The sequence below is a fragment of the Phaethon aethereus genome, assembly GCF_964289735.1.
Source record: "Phaethon aethereus genome assembly, chromosome: Z".
NCBI classification, from domain to species: domain Eukaryota; kingdom Metazoa; phylum Chordata; class Aves; order Phaethontiformes; family Phaethontidae; genus Phaethon; species Phaethon aethereus.
Genome location: NC_138577.1, coordinates 36496026 through 36513824, shown reverse-complemented (window position 1 = coordinate 36513824; position 17799 = coordinate 36496026). Strand labels below are relative to the sequence as shown.

General features: G+C 38.3%; 1 protein-coding gene across 1 annotated transcript in view; it reads left to right on the top strand.

The window, feature by feature from the left end:
• The window catches only part of MPDZ (multiple PDZ domain crumbs cell polarity complex component), a gene marked incomplete at both ends in the record, with an annotated part of 89765 nt that overhangs the window by 54596 nt on the left and 17370 nt on the right, over positions 1-17799 (top strand). Inside the window, 7 exons of the mRNA XM_082013293.1 lie at positions 3294-3398; positions 4180-4272; positions 4760-4937; positions 7072-7182; positions 14390-14552; positions 15168-15364; positions 17445-17536. Of these exons, the coding sequence (XP_081869419.1) occupies positions 3294-3398; positions 4180-4272; positions 4760-4937; positions 7072-7182; positions 14390-14552; positions 15168-15364; positions 17445-17536 (939 nt within the window). The remainder of the gene's footprint in view (positions 1-3293; positions 3399-4179; positions 4273-4759; positions 4938-7071; positions 7183-14389; positions 14553-15167; positions 15365-17444; positions 17537-17799) is intronic.

Here is a 17799-nt window from a genome sequence, read left to right as displayed (position 1 = left end):
GAGTTGACCAGAGGAGCCCAACACCCTTCTTGTTATGGGCCCCTCATCATGGGCCCAACATCTGAGCTGTTCAGGATGATGCTGGATGTCTTCAGACCTCACTGCGACCTCCAAGAATGGAGCTACAGTAGTGATCCAACAAGGGGTGGGTTTGATAACTGTGGAGTGTCTGCCCATGAAGTACTAAACAGGGAAAGAATTCTTGGCAGATAGGAATCCAAGGTCTTCAGTACAATCTGACCTTGCTGTGTGTCACAGAAGGCAGGAGCAGGACAGACAACCACTTAGCAAAGATGGCTTCTCTAATACTCAGCAGAGCTAGGTTTTTTGTGTGACTTTTCATTTCAGTAATAACATTCAAAGGAGAAAGAGGGGAGGACAATCACATCAGTAATACAGCTTAGCTAGTAAGAGCAGCTAGGGAAATGTTTGCGGTTAACTGAACTTTGGAAATCATGAGCAAGAAACAAATGTGGACTTCTATACAGAATATACCTTTTCATGCATTTGATCCATGTAGTTTAGTTTTCTTTTCTATGCTTGAAAGAAAATGCAAAATGCAAGTGTTCTGGTTTATATTTATGAAGTAGCTGAAGCATTATTGAAGTTTAGTTGTAGATAAGAATGAACAGTTAAATACATATTGAATGTTCCTTTGAGTGCTTAAAATTAGACAATTAGAACTGTACTTAAGCACTAGACTAGAAATAGTGTAATTTTCCAAATGTAACAGCTCCCAGTGATACTGTCTAAATTTGACTCCATCTGTGGAAATCAATTAGGTAATTCAGTTGCTCAATTTTAGATGCCTTTTTGAAAACAGTGGAGTGAACCTCTTTTCTTCTCAGTTCCTGTGTTGTACACAGAAAAGGAAGCTTACCTACCCAAGAGAAGTTTTGGGAGATGTTTGTAAGTAACATTTAAGGCTGTTTGAGAGCATCTTCTGAATGTCCCAGCGCAATGTCAGTTACTCATTTTTATAACAAAAAACCACAGGGTATCACAGAAGTTGGAGTGCATATGGTTTGCCTCCCTGCTTAGCTGATCTCTGATGCTGATGATGCACAGAAGTGTGAACTAAGGACTGCTACTACCCTTGGACCTTGGGGTGCTGCATAATTGTTTGCCATGTACTCCTTGCACAAATGGACTGGACAAGAGTTAAAAGATGGTGGACACCCTACTAGCAGTGATCACACTCTACTGTCTACATCCAGGCTGAATCTGGGTAGATCTGTTTCCTGCCTGATCTGATCACCAGCCATTCTCCTTGCCACACTTTGAACAATAGTTTCCAGCTGCAGTTTAGCATAAAGGAGATTGTCCAAGCCTTCTAGCCAGCAGAAATGTTGCTTGCAATTCTGGCCTTTCAAGGGAAAATACATTATTCCTACTGATTTTTATAGGGTGAAAATTGATGAATTTGGTTGGGATGAAACAGATGAACGTAACAGCATGAATGAGGCATTTTCTTTCACTGAAGCGCAGGTTCTACATCTCATAGTTTTTGTAGAGGGAAGGTAATCTTACAGGCTTACTGAGTGATGCTTCTGCAGCAGCATTGGCCCTGTGCAAGTTTTGAGACCATAATGCTAGCATTTTGCTATAGTTCAACGCATTTGGAGTTGGAGATGACTGAGAAGTGGTAGTAATTATTTCCAAAAACTTTTTTCCTCTTACTTCTCTCTGGAGCATGTCTTGCATGTTTCCCAGTGCTGGAATGTCCTCAGGAAAGACAGATAAGAGTCAGAGATCTTCTGCTGAGTGCTTGTTCCCTAGTATATGTTAAGTCCCCAGCACTTCAAAACGAAAACACGTTGTGTCAAGCATGTAACACCTGTGTGTTTGAAAAAAGGCCAAAGCAGAAGAGGGGGGAGATTTAAGGAAGTGAAAAAGTTGGTGATAATATGGATGATTTAGAAATTTCTGTTAAAAGAACTGGAGAGTTCCTCCTGTTCAGCACCCTAGGCATCTCCTTAATGACAATCTTCTGCACTTTTCTAGATATGGTAGTTGTGAGAGGAGGTAGGGAACAGGATTGGGCACAGACGAGGCAAAGAAAGATGGTCCTTATAATGATTTTGGTAGAGTCTTTTGGACAGACAGCATTAGTCACATAAAAGTTTATTTGCTCTGCCTTCTCCATCTTGCTGTATTCAGCAGAAGACCAGTGAGGGGGAATTGATGGCAGTCAGGGAGTGACAGGCAGGAGAGGGCTTCAAGTGAGAGACTCAATACTGAAGGAGTCTCTCCTCAACAGCTTACATGACCTTGTGAAGTGGTCAAGATTTTTTTTTTCCCCCCCATCTGTTCTGTAGGGAAGTATGTTCATAGTTCTTTTAACCATGTGATGAATGGGAGGACAGCCATTTTTTTGTGCTGTTTTTCCATCAGCCTTACTTCTTGGCAAGCTTGGATCTGATAGCTAAGCTGCTTACAGAACAACTAAAGGTTTTTAAGAAGACAAAACATCATTACAGGAGAGCCATCTAAGTAGCCCTTTTTAGATTATGGTGTCCTTTTGCCTGTAAGAGGGAAGTTTTTTAAGAAATTCTTCATGCCTTAATTTTTTTTCCTTCTCTTCATTTCTGCCTCCCCAGTCTATTGGGCCATTTCTGTTTCTGGCATTCAGACATGATCAGGTTACACCAGGGCTTCAGGAGTCTGCATGTCATTTGGCTAGTGTCACATAACTGTCTGACTGTCCCAAGGTGGTTGGAAGTGCATGAAGGGGTGGAGGAAGGAGCTGAGGAGGGGTTTGCTCCCTGTGGCATAGGTGGTGGTCTGTAAAACATTTCTCTGTCCAAACCTGTGCGGTATTTTTCACCAAAAGCACAGAAACCTAAAATAGATACAAAACATCCAGGAAAGCACAAAACTTCCTGCAAGTCAACTTCCAGAAGCATTTTCAGTCAGTGTTTAGGATGGTAATGGTGCTTCACACCTCGCAGATCCTTCAGTGTTTGTCTTTGCACGAGAAATTTCTGTTTTGACTGAAGCTGGATTGTCTCTATTACACTCTTGTCGCTGTTGAAGCACCATAAAATAGAGTGGCCAGCCCTCAGAAAATGATGTGCTGTTCAGTTACCTAATTTGACCATAAATGCATATTTGTTGCAAAGCCACAAAGGATTCGTAAAATTCCTTATTCCCAACATACCAGCATTGTGGCTTTGAAGTCAATGATTATATGAAGTAATCTTGAGTAGCTTCCTCATATCCATTCCTGACACCTACCAAAGGCAGGACCAGCAGTCCTCATTCTACTTTAATCATGTCCCGTTTTATTGCAGTATTACTTATGTGCCAGCAGAAAATTTAGACGAGTACAGGGCCAGTTTGGGACAACAGACAGAGGGAGCTGTGCCACTTGAACTTTTTCCTTCACATACTGTGAGGTGAGTCAAAAGACTTAACTGTTTTCTCCCATAGGGCTCTTGGGTGTAACTTGCCATACACTTTGCATAGTTCGGTTATTTTAGGAGAGCTGAAAGATGGGCAATTTTCTTCAGACCAGTAGCCATTACCATAAAAAGCTGTTCACAATAAATTTTTGCTTTGGCTAACAAATTTTTCTGACATTTTTACAAGGCTGTTTTATGGGTGTTTGATCACCCAAAAGAAGATTGAATACTACTTCATCCTAAACTTCTCTTAAATACCATGCAATTTGATTTATGTGGTGCCACAAATACTCAGTGCTTCCAACATGAGAATTTGGCATTGATGGTCTTTCCAGAACATATACTAGAAAGGATGAATTATGCTGTCCTTTTCCTTGCGTTTCAAAAATTCATTACAGTTATAGGCCAAAATCTTAAAATGACTAATAATTTTTGTTTTCTTGAAATTAATCTCCAAAAGCAGTAACTATTTTTGAATGCGGCTGTTGTAATTTCTTTTATTTTGGAAACAATAAATAATTACCTTCAGCTTTGATTTGGTTCTAGTTCTAAAATGCAGGGGCTTGTATTCTGTGATTGGCAGTTGATAGCAACTTAAATGCAGAGACCAAACACAGTATGTATTCTAGCAGACATCTGAAAAAGAAGTTCCTTAAACAACCCCTGTGTACAAATTCTAATGCTGGCAGGGTGATCCAATACGAAATTTTGCAGTGAAATCTAGTGATTATGTGGGTACTTCTAAAATGAATTGCATGTTCCTGTTCATCAGCAGGGAACTCCCAGAGCTTCCAGAACGTGAAGAGGGGGAGGGAGAAGAAAGTGAACTTCAGAATGCATCTTTCAGTAACTGGAACCAGCCCAGAAAGTAAGTGCAATCTAGTTGCACAGTATAAAATCTCATCTGAAATTAAAGAATTTTTAAACGTGTAATATATTTTAAGAGGAATAAGAAAACAACAGAACTGCTGCACTCTACATATATTGTGCATTGCAGGAGTAATTCACTGTTGATTTTTACTGCCATTGGGCTAAATCCCTGCAGTCAAGCAATTTCTTGATTGCTTTAATAATTTTTCTTTATAGGCTCACTCCCTGGAAGCCAGTAAGAAGACATGAAGAGAAGGATTTAAAGTTTTTATTAGAATCCAAAATAAAGTGAACAACAGTAGACACAATTACAGACTTTCTGAGTAATTCAGTAGATAACTCCCACTGAAAGACAAAACTTGCCAAGGGGAAGTTATTTCTGAATGTTTTTAAACAATTGTGCAAATCCAGGTGTCTTCAGCATGCAGCATTGTCATAATCAAAACAGATTTTCATTTATTTTGGTCCTTGTTTTGTCCCAACAGGGTTGAACTCTGGAGAGAGCCTAGCAAGTCACTGGGGATCAGCATTGTTGGAGGACGAGGGATGGGGAGCCGCCTGAGTAATGGAGAAGTGATGAGAGGGATCTTCATCAAGCACATCCTGGAAGACAGCCCGGCTGGCAAAAATGGAACACTGAAAACTGGAGATCGGATCGTGGAGGTACCAGCCGAGTGTCTTTTGCTTGCAGTACCCCCAGCATCTCAGGAGCCACTGAGATGGATGTGTGGTCCTGGGCTGACAGCTGTGTAATTGCGCCAGCTGGCACCACTTGATCCATACAGAGTGTAGTACCATCTGCTGATGTTTGTGTGCAGATAGCTTTAAATTGAATATACAACCTAAAGCATAGGTGGCTGGCTGTGTGAGCAGGGGTCTACAAAGTCAGCAGTTCTACCTGCCTGTTTTAAAGCCGAAAGTGGGGAAAAGCTTAAGTTTGGTGAGGCTAAAAGGTTTTACCTTTGCATACTGGATAGCAACAGAAGTGGCCAGTGAATGGAAAATCATGCAAATAAATGCCAAGCTTATTTCCCTCATGTCTTAATCAGATCACATCATTCTTGTGCATCTTGTGCAGGAATTGAGAGGCACGTTTTTTTTTACCTGCTGACATGAAGAAGGCTGGCGTTGATACAGAGGAAGTTAAGAGCGTTGTGCCCATGACTGAGGATTAGGGTAGCCAGTGGTGTTGCAGGTAGAAATTGATCTAGATTTCTTTCCTGCTTACCCAATCCTGCGCTTATGCAGCTACTTCTGCTTTCTTGCTTAAAAATACTGAAGAATGATCATACTGAAAAGAATGTGTCTTTCCTGTGATGATTATCAGTAAGTCAGACATTACACTGTCTCCAGTGTCAGGCCGTTAGGAACTGCACTCATTTTCAGCCCGCTGAATGTTGTTAGCTGGCTGTCCATCAGGAAGAATATAATGAGAAGGGTGATGGAGATGATGGTTCTTCCCCGGGATCAGACTGGGCTTGCTTTACATGGTGATACTTAATCTGCAGTTCACTGTCTGCTACAAGATCCATATAAAGGATCTCAAAATAATACCATAATATAGGTAGCACTTTCCACAACAGGATGAAAGAGTTTCCATTGTATAACAAGTTGGGAGGTGGAATTTTGCGTGATGGCCACAAAGTTAAAAAAACATTCATTATATCTGAATACCTGGATTATTATGAATGCAGCAATTGTCACTGACAATGATGATTGCAGAAGTTGGAGAGAAACTAAGTAACTAAAGTTGTGTTAATGTGACTGTTCCTCAATGGATTATTTCAGTTTCTCAAGTTGGTGTTGATCTGGGCTTTCCTCTGTACTGCTTACAGTATTTCAGACACAGGGAGTCAGAGAGCCTTAGTGTTATTGTTCAGTTCCTCATAGGTTTAGAATTTTCTCTCTTGGATTGTTTTTGTTCTCTCTTTATTTACATTGGATGGTTAAGTTTAAGATAGAGTTAGACAATTAGAAAGGTAAGGGTAACCTGCATTATATAACTTTGTGTGCAAGAATTGCCACTAACAAATAACCTTTCTGTGTTAGCTTTTAGGTTTTATTATGGTCATTGTGAGAACGCTTTACTGATGCTAACCTCACCATAACATGGTTCTTACCTGGATTGCAAGACAAGCTGTTTTACACACCAATACATAGGAAGGCATGAAGAAAAAAGACAAGGCAAAAATTTGTCCTTAGGCATCCTTTGTAAATGCTTTCTTCTAGCAGAGAGAAAGCTTTTCACTTCTGACCTTAAATTTCAACTTCTGGGGAAAGTGTCTAGTAGCTAAAATTGGACTTACCTTGCTTTAAAAAAAAAAAAAAAGGCAAAAAGTACACTATGCTTACATAATACCCCATAATTAAAGATCCTTCATCACCTAACAAGTTTCAGTTTGTAAATCTCATAAAGTCCTGGGAGGTAGGTTATTCCGAGATAGGTTTTAAAAGAAGCAGTATTTGGCAAATGCTAGCACTCTCTTCAGATTATCTTATCTCTTCTTATTATCCTATCTCTTCTATTACATTGCCTGTGGAAAAATGTAGGGAGCCTGAACAAAGAACGTTGAAAAAAATGTTTTTAAAACCATGGAGAAAATATATTTGATGTCCTTTCAGTGTTCTTGGAAATCTCAAACCTGTGTGTGAGGTACCTCAGGCCAAGTCAGTAGAAAACTGTCTGCCAGTAATGGAGGTTTGGGCTTAGGTGTTAGAGTTCCAAAACCAAAAGCCAAAGCTGACCCATGATTCTTGTAGCTTCTTGCAATGTTAAGATGAGGCCTTCCAATTACAGGTGGATGGGATTGACCTCAGAGATGCCAGCCACGAGCAAGCTGTGGAAGCCATACGGAAGGCAGGCAATCCTGTAGTCTTTATGGTACAGAGCATTATAAGCAGACCAAGGGTAAGCATAAAGAATATGATGTAATAGATGAGAGATGTAATACATAGTAATAGATGAAACAAATGTTCAAGGTGGTGGTGTTTGGGAATGGGATATTTAATCCTGAACGTTCCAGCTCAGCTATTTTAGGAACAAAGATTTGATTTAAGTATTATTTCCATTTAGAATGAAATCGATTTGGATTTGGAATTACCCTCCAGCACGCCGTCCTCAAACTATTTTGAAAAGCCTCAAGAAAGATAATATGTTGGGGGGCAGAGTAGGAGTCTAACTAAAACCAGCTCTTAGAGATTGACAGCATGTCTGAGGAGCGCATGCAGAAATACAGCACCTGTTAAAAAATTCTTTGGACATTAATGAAAGGACTTAGAAGTACACGGAAGTTTTCTGTCACTAAGCTGCATGGACATTGCAGACAAAAGCTACTGAGCTTTAATATAAGTTGCTTGCATCACTAGAAACTAAACTTCCTCATTGTAGAGTCTCTGTAAGCTGCATGTTTATTTACTAGTTGTCTCATAACTCTTGTTCCCCAGCCAGAGTCTCTTTATAGCCCTTCTTCAGCTTCTGCTCCCTGTGGGCAGAAAACTACTAACCCATTTTATCGTCAGTCATCTAAGGTAAAGTTGCATGAAAAAGCTCTGTTGAATGTTGGTTCTTGCTACTCAAGTTACTAAAATAAGACTTTTGCATTTGCTGTGATGTGAACAAAACTGCCATTGCTGAATGTTTCGGCCAGTTTGGGGTGGGAACGATGCCATTATCACAACTTACTTTTATTTAGAGAATGCTTCTTTGCTAATTTTAATTGTAGTTCTTTGTTCTCTTCATTTTCCAGTTATTAAGCTGTTGGTTATTTCTTGACTGTTTATTAACAAACCTTTGTTTCTCTGTAAGCAGAAATGTTGCAAATGGTCTTACTGTACTCATGCATTGTGTTGTGATCTTTGTAAATGGCATTATATTTATTGTCTTCATCTTTTGAAACTTGCATCTGTACTTTTTAGTAAGATCTTATGAGGGAATTTCCTGCTTTCATTCATGTGCAGTCACCCAGATAGCTAGCTGCCTGCACACAGTAGCTATATTTAATATGGTACTGCTATGTATTTAGCAAGGCAGTCAGTTTCAACTGACATGTTGCTAATGAGACAGTTTCTTCCTTTGTTTTTCATTCAGGTTGCTGTAGTAATTAAAGAGATCCTAAGTGTACCCCACAATAGCCCAAATAATGGAAATGGGCTGCGAAAAGCTGTTTGATAGTATTGCTGGCAAGCAGTTCCACATTGAATCTGTGTTTCATACTGATACTGCTCTGGGTATTTCTGAGTAAGAACTAATCTGTCACAATGGTTATGGTCCCAGATAATTTGTAGGGTTACAGCACTGTGCTATACGAAAACTTAGCTAGTTTCTGATACCGTAGCATTCTGGACTCATTAATAAAATGCTGAACACAAGTTATATGGAGGAAAAAAAAAAGGTAAAATAAATCCTGTTATTTTAGGGTTTATTTTGAAAAAAAAAAAAGTAAAAGGAAGAATACCCTTTAATTTATCTTTTGCTTTTCTTGTCCTAGACTGTGCAAGAAAGCGTGCTAAACCTAATTGTTTTGGCAAACTCAAACGTTCCATATTTTATGATGGTAGTTGGTCCATATTAATACAGTGCTGTTGCATGGATTGGGATTAGAGCTAGCAGCAGTATTTTAGGTGCTATGCCATCATGACAAAATACAAATGGCAAGATTTTGAATTACTCTGGCTGGTCTTTTGTTTTCTCTTTTACTAGGATTTCACTGTTCATATACAAAATGTTTGTGATGCTTGTTTTAGTTGCTTAAAATTTCTTCAAGGTACAATTTAAAGTTTTATGCAGATGACAAATGTTATTATTAAGGTGTAATAGGTTCATTACACTGGCAAATTACTTTTCCCAAACTTCTCTTTATGGAAGACAAAATCAAATGTGAATTGCATGTGTAAACAGAAAATCTTGGTGTACTGTAGGGAAAATGCCTGTTGACTTTGAGTGACTCTCCAGTGAAGAAACCTTGTTCATGCAGAGCTCTACTTTCTCATTGCTGAAGATACTGTAGAACCAAGACATATGTTGTCTTACCAAATTACATTTCTTTTTTTTTTTTTCCAAAATGATATGTGAGAGTAAATGTTTAGGGATGCATTTTCTATTTTCAGAATCGTTTAAAAAACAAAAATGTTTTAAGAAAATTTTTAGCAGCAACATATATCTAGATTAAATTTCCATGATAGAAATGTATCAGTTGATGCTACAAGCCTTTCATATTCCTTTCCATTTACTATGCGACTTATTTTCCAGCAGTGTTAAACTTACAACCCTAAGACGTTTAGGCAATTGCCAGATGGATACACCTAGTGCAAAAATTACTTTTAAGTATGCATGGAACAGGATTTCCAACATAGTATGAAAAATCAGAGCTGTTCCCTCTTTATTAAACAGGTTCTGATCTCGAGGACAGTAGAAAAATGCATAAGGATTATAAATGCTCAAATTACATCCTTTAATTTTGTCTAAATGTGAAACTCTTTTTGTGTTAAATAATAATAACGAAGTACCCTGTATTGGTTAAGGAGAAAACCAGAGAATTTAGTTTCATTAAACTAGAAATTCAGAAAATCATAGATGCATGCACACACATACAAAGGGATCTGTAAAAGTTGCTAGATGTGAAGTCTGTTTAGAGATGCCTAATATTACTAAACCTTCTCTTTTGCAAAGGACACAGTGAGTGTTTTACCACAAGAGGTGAATCAAATTACAAGAATTAATCTGGTTTTCAAAATAAAACCAAACATACTGCATTATTACAAAGAATTGTTTTTATTCTAATCCAGAAAGCCACAATCTTATAATTAAATAATGTATAAGAGTATCCCGTATGCTGAGATGCTTGGACAAAATTGTACAAATGTCACAGCAAGAAAATTTTGTGTTGATCATGCTGCTGAATTCTGCACTTCATGCATTTTGTGGGCTAGAACAGGTATGAGGATTGGTGCTTTTTCTCTACACTCTGCTAAACAGAGCTGATACAAACACAGGGCAAATACAGTTTTGCTTACCTTCCCATGTCTGTAGCAAAGTGCAGGAAGCGGACCTTGTTTGGTTAGCACAAACTGCTGAATAAGTAAGTTTTGTTTCATGAGTCACAAAGGATTAATTTAAAAATGTTTTTGCTTAGTTTCTATTATGTTTTTCTTTTAGAACCCTTCCCTGCCTTTCCCGCAGAACAGTCTTTTCTGTAGATCAGCTGTCTTCAGCAGCACTAATCCGTTTGCTGATTCTTCTCAGTTCAGCACTAACAAGGTTGGATGACGACACACTGTCTGCTTTTGACTCATCAAACGTTATATTTGTGCTTCTTTGCCACTAGTGTCTCTCTGCATTTAAATTCTTTGATACCAGTTTGGGTAAAATACGTGCTGATGAGAGTAGAAATTCTGTGTAGTAAATTAAAAAGACACAGACACACATGCAAATAGAACAGTTTTGCAGAAGTTAAAAAATGCCAGCTCCAGTAATTGTAAGCACTAAATCTGATCTAATCAGAGCTACCAAAGGAGTAGGTTGTCAATTACGAAATCAGTCCCTGTGGTATATGTTAAAATATCCACCTGAGTGGACCCATGCCTCTCATTAGTGTGAGGTGTTTTGCTGCTGTGTACTTAATTTTCTTTTTATGTGGTTAGGACTTTCCAGCTTTGAAATATCTTTTTTCTTTTTGCATGAAAAAAAAAAAAACCATTGGCAGCTTTTGTTTTATGATGCTGAATGTATTTTCCCTCTGCTTCTTGAAAATTCTTTTAATGCACCATGAACAGGATGCTGACATCTTTGGAAATATGAAAAAGGTTAGATTCTTTTTTTTTGTGGTTAGTGCTTGCTGCATGTTATTCATACTGGAAACAGAATTAACCTCTAGCACAATAATAAATAAAGGCTTAATTCTTACGTGCATGCATTTCTGGTTTAATAAAATAATTTCTAGCTGGTAATAGGTCTTGGGAGTGATTGTGCCCTTTGTCTATTTCCCCTTGTTGTCAAATAGGTCGAATATACAATGAACACTTACGACATGATATATGGTGTATAATTGCATGTGTGTTTTTGAAATCTGTCTTTGTGTTTGTTACAGTTCTGAAGAAAGGCAGTAGAAGTGTAACATAAATGATGACTTGTATTTTCTATGTTCTCAAAAGTATTTTGGAAAAAAATTGCACATATTTTTAGAGAGAAGCTAATGTTTTGCAGTTTCTGCATAATTCCTTTTTTAACACGAGATAAGAACGGTCTTTTGTCATCTCTGTGTGATTCTGCTGAACTGTAAGATTCATGTACAATAAGAAACTTTGCTGAGTCATGGTCCTTAGTAACCCCCTTAAATACTTCATCCATTTATAAATGGACTTAGTATTGCTGGAGTTAGTTAAATAGAACTGTAATTGAAAATGAGTTATTCATTAATAATGCTGTGTATTGACAAAGGTTCTGTAACATGTGGATTACTGTTTTCTGTTACTGTAGGAGGTATCGAATCCAATTAGGGCTACCTTCCGTTGTTCCCCAACTAACCCTTTTGCTCCTACACCATTCAAGGTTTGTCTGGATTCCAGTGAATGAGTCCTGCTGTATGCGTGCTGTACGTTTGTACATGGCCTGTGATACCTTCTGGAGTACTGCTTCTTCCTCCACGTTTGCCTCCTTTGTTGAAAGTGATACTGCTCCAAACTTACTGCCATTTTTCATATTTGCTTGGCTGTGATTGGGGTGACCTTGGTAGGCAGATGGGTTCATGCACTGTCTGATGCTTTGCATTTTAAATGAAATACTGTGCCATGGCATACTGAAAGTATTTCATGAGTTAAAGCATTTTAGTTTTTTGTCTGTGGCCCGATTCAGGGAGCAAAAGTCTTATGTGTGTGTAAACTGGGGGGGCCAGCATCTACTGCTGGTGGTGCATGTGTGGCAGGCTGAGATCTGGAGGCAGGACGTGGTCCTCTCCACCCAAATGGCATTGTAACACCTTTTTTAGCCTTCTCACAAAGGAGACTTGCTTTTACTTTCATTTGAACATTTCATTAAAAGTTAGACATGTTCAGTTTTATGTACCTGTGCACAGAGGTACAGAAAGAAGCATTTTGTCAATCAGATTATGGTGGCCACAATTTGTAAATGCTGATAATGTCAGGATGTAGCCGTACATCCACCATCTTCTAGAGGTTCTTGTCAGCAATTTTTTGTTCTTTTTTTTTGGTGATGTTTTCTTGAATTTTGCAAAGTTCTTGGACACCATCATTTATAAAGAATACCACTAAAGCGGTACGTTAATTTTGGTTTTAAAACACAGAGGCTACTGTAAGGTCTGCTGATTTGGTCTGCTTTCAACACTGTTATTTCCTCATTTTTTTCTGTATGTTACGTAACTTTCTAGTTAAAACTCTAGGAAGCACTCTGAAAAGTCGTGTTTCTAGAACTACTCTCCCCTTCAACGCTGCTTGAGGTAGAGATCTGTCACCAACTTTTCTGCTTGGAGGATACATGAGTTTTTGATTATGAAAAGTCACTTTGAATGTTATTAAGTAGTATTTCCCCCCTACTCTGATTCTGATTGGTAACAATGTGTTTGCTAGAATCTTGCTGCTTCAGTTGAGGTTTATGTCTGCCCTGTAACTCAAGTTTTAGAGTATAATTTGCCTAAACTGTAGATAATTCCTACAGGAAGTTTAGTGATGCAAGGTATCATCTCAGCAGGGTGGCATTGTCTTATATTTGAAGCACAGATCAGTGTGACCGATATACAAAAAATCATACAGCATTTATATGATTTTTTTTATAAAAAACATTGGCTTGGGTGCCATATTAAAACTTCCCACACTTCTGACATTTAATGACTTCTTAGTTAAGCTCCTAGAACAAGTTTGTGAATGAAAGGAAAATCTTTTTCAAGCAGAAGCAGAATGAGGAAACTGAAATAGGGAACTTGCCTTTTCTTTAAATCTTTGGAGTATACAGAGAATAAAGGTAACTTATTTTCCCTGAGAGATGGGAACTTCCTTAAATCTCAGTAAGACCTAAATTGGTAATTTTATAGTTTTTTCAACACCCTCAATTTAAAGCGGAGTGAAGTCTTCCAGGGTGTATATTGTTACCCATTTCACTGTTGCCTCTGATGAACTTTTTCTAATGGAGGTAATGAAAGCTGAAATGATGACAATAGAGCTATGAAGCTAGGGCAACACCTGAAAATCCTAGTGTTGGGCATGCATAAGCTTCAGAATGATGATATTCAGATACAAATTTCTTGCCTACATGTTTACTCTCGGCAAGTCAAAATGATATGAATTACAAACTCTTAGCCAAACCCCTGACCAGAGTCCATGTTCCTCAAGGAAACTGACTTCAATGGAGGCTTGCCAGATTGTGGATTTGGGCATTTAACCATTATATTGCAGTAGTCATGTGTTTATACTTTTTAACTTTTTGTGAATATAAATAGATCACATACCTCAAACCAAAAGTATTTTTCTCCTTTGTCATTTAATCTGTATCCTCCATTATTTTATCTCCCCTGTGCAGTTTATAGGAAACCAGTAAATAAACAGGAAAAGTTTGGTTCCTGTGGATTTCTTCAGTTATCATCTGTTTAATGTTGTTTTTAAGTTGTCCTTTCAGTTAATACGCCAGTTATTTTCTTTTTTCTGGAGGCATTTCTGAAAGCACCAAATTCTTTGTTCCCTTTCCTCCTATTTGGCTTCCAAAGCATATGATAGGAAGAAATGATATGCGGTGGCTTTTAAAAATAAAATAAAGTGGAAGTATTTTACAAATATGTCATAAAAAAAATCATTTGAGTCTTTGTAAGAGACTTTTTCTGAAATGTAAAGTGGCACATAAAACTTTACTGAATTGGGCTTTTATTGTGAGATCTGTTTGCTTCCAAATACATTTTGGAGTGGTGTTATCTTTTACCTTGCTTGGTGTTTGTTTCTATCTTTGATCTCTTGCAGCCTTTCTGTGCCATGTTATTAATTTAGAATTCCAGCTGCTTGGTATTTAAACTTCAAAGTCATAGCCATTGATTGCCATTTCGACATCTTTGTATACTAGTTTGCCCTACATAGAGTCTGCATCTGCTTAGCCACTGCATTTTTCTTATTCTCCGCAGGCATTCGATCAGTCTGATTTAGAGACAGAAAAGACTTCGCTTTGTAACTTGCCTGTGCCCCCTCCTTCAGCATTTTCAGGAATGAGCTGTGATGTTGCACAGTCATCTTCTAGCAGGGTCCCAGAGGATGTGGAGAAGGAGGATGAGTTCGGTTACAGCTGGAGTAAGTTTATCCTTTGTGATAATGTCCGAAATACTCAGTGTTGAAATAGCACTGTAGCAGAAGGTATGGGGGGGGTTCCAGTTTGAACTACTTCATTCTCATGTGCTTTGTGATTTGGGTGTTAAGTGTTGCTGTCAGCTTTCAGTTGTGCTTGGTCAGATGCACATGGTGAAATATAAAACTAATTTGTTCTTCTTCATTGCACTCCAGTCTCTGTTTTCCTCCATGGTCCAAACTCACTGTTTCACGTGTAGGACTACTTGAAGAATTTCAATGTACTTTAGGTAACTAATGGCAGTGATTGATGTGATAGCTTCTCTTACGTGAAGGTGTTACTGGAGGGAATATTACTGCTTTTATGTGTGAAAAGTCTTTTTTTAAAAGATGTTTTAATGTTTTCCAAAGTTAGAAGGAAAACAAGGAACTAGAAATATTGTTATAAAGCACCTAAGGCTTAGCTTAAAAAAATATGTGGTGTACACCTAAAATTTTCTCATCCAGTTTGGGATTTTTCTGTCAGTTACCACCTACTGGACCCTGATCTTGAATCTCTAGGTGACTTGTGAAACTTTCTAATGTAAACCCAACCTCTGCTGCCCACACTTTTACATTTAGAAAAGATTGTGCAGCGCTATGGAAATCTGCCGGGGGAGCTACACATGATTGAGCTGGAAAAAGGAAGGACAGGTCTGGGACTTAGTCTTGCTGGTAACAAAGACCGATCCAGGATGAGTGTCTTTATAGTGGGAATTGATCCAAATGGAGCAGCTGGCAAAGATGGCAGGTTACAGATTGCAGATGAGTTACTAGAGGTGAGTTTTTACGATTTATACTGAAACCCAAACATACTGACTTAAAATGCACTAGAATATTAGGTTCTTGCTGCTATATAGATGTTCTTCAGTGGACTTCAAAATCCCCAAGTTTTCGAAGTTAATATCACTGTGCTACCAGATTTTCATTCTGGTATATGCCAAATAGTTGTAGCTGGGATTTTTTTTCCTAGTTATAGTAGTAGTAAGTAAAGGTGTCTGTGTGTATTTAAAATGGATAAAAATGAGGGCATGACAGCAGTTTCTGGGTTATGGAGAGGTATGGAAGGGCAATGCATTGCAGACCATGGAAAATACTGTAAGTCCTTTAGTCCATCCATCTGTGGAGTGCTCTAGACTTTCTAATTACTACTCTGTCTACTGGAAGTGTGATAATACCAGAATATTTTTATGTTGTGTAAAATATAAAATGGAAATTAAATCAGGGAAACAAGAACAAATCCATTTATATTATGGATGTTTATCTTATGACGCATTTGGTCTGTTTGCTTGTGGCTTTGTGGAGGGACCCAATCACTGAACGTGCAGCTAGCATTCCCAATATGTATACGAGCGTGATTTTCATATCACCACAGTTCAGCTGATGGTACTTGCAGATGTATTCGCTGCTATAGCATTTCCCATTCTTTCTGATAGCAGTAAGTAACATTGCTCTCACATAAATGCTTTCTGTTAACTTCAAAACTGTATGTGGAGATGTTTGAGGATGCACTGGAGAGATGATACAGAGAGAGAATAGCGAAACTGAACAAAGCTTGAGGGAGACACTGAGAGAGTGGACGATGTAAGTTGGTAGTTGCAGACTAGGAGAGTAACTAATGGATTTGTGGCACTGTGGACCTAGTCTCAAGGAGGGACCTGCTAGTTGCAGAGTCCAATGTTATCTGCTGGGTGGTTCTCTTGAATCAGTTAAAATGTCTGTTTTTAAAACCTTGATGTTGCAGATGCTGAGTATCCTCAGAACACATTGAAGCACATCTGTCTGAGTCTGCTCTCATGTGATTTCTTACTGTCCACTCTGTAAGCCTGCAAACTGATGCTAAGAGATTGTCTCAACCTCTTCTGAGAGGAGACACCTATGCTTGCTCCTTATGTTCCTTAGGGCAGGCTGAGCCCCATCCCACAGCTGACAGTCTGTCTGTGGTTCTTCATAAGGCCGTGGCAAACACTGAAAGCAGTGCTGCATCTGGATAGTCACCTCCAGTGTAAATGATAGGGCTCGGTGTCCCTGTGACCAAGCCTGGTGGACACAGCCTGTGTGGAGCTGAGGGGTTTCTGTTATGCTCAACCCTCAGTTCAGTGTCTTGTGGTTATTGCTCACTGTTCGCTGCTTTTCTAGTTCTATTAGTACTCCCTTGGTGTGTGTTGCATTATTTTCCTTTGTGTAGGGCCAAGCTGTCCTTCTCCAGTCATTTCCCCTTTCTTAGGGTGGACTTCTGCATTGTAGTTTTCCATTTCCAAGAACAAAAGCAACTAATGAAATGTGAACAAATAACTGGCCTTATTCTGCAAATCCACGCTGATGCTTCTAATCATATCTGAATCGTAGGAGCTTCAAGCGGGTTCAGTGAGTCTATTCCAGCAAAGACAAAAATTGTCAGGTCAAACCTTCAGATTGTAAATTCACTGGTGTTCAGACTCCTGTGTATCAAGTGCCCAGTTCAGAGCTGAGATTTGGTGAATAATAGCAATCTCATTGCTGGATATACGTGATTCATTTATTTGTTATCGTTAGAATTTCCCATGGCCCTGCTTTGTCACAACACCAGTCATGAGGTGAACAATGGCAAGTGGAAATAGATTATGTGCCAAGTCAACCCAGTATAACTCAGAGAATGACATTTTTAGCACTGTGACAGTGTTCATCTGAAGTTAAACAATAAGGAATTTTTTAGTGGAAAAAGAGAGTGAAAGCGGGACACAACATACTCTGTTATTATAATACAATTGTTGCTTTAGCCAGTGGTGTGGGATAATGAATTTTTTTTTTAAGGGCTTAAAAATTAGTTTAAGGGAATTAAAATATTTTGGGAAATAATTGGTACCTTCCTTTATATAGATAAATGGGCAAATACTCTATGGAAGGACTCATCAGAATGCCTCCTCAATAATCAAATGGGCACCATCTAAAGTAAAAATAATTTTTATCAGGTAAGTTCTGGTTAAAGATTTGGCTAAAAAGTTTAATGTTTAATATGTTCAAGTTTTGCACAGAGTGTTTCTTTTTTATTTTCAATTTTGGTAAGGTAGAAGTGTTTTTGAACCCAGTTCATAGTAGTTGTTAAATATGTCTTGAGTTTTCTGGTTTGATATTTGCATTGTGAGTGCCAGAAGTAAAGTAAAAGTGCTAGTTTCAAACTTGTTCTAAGAAATATGGTGGTGTATTACCACATTCTTACTACATTCTTTAACTG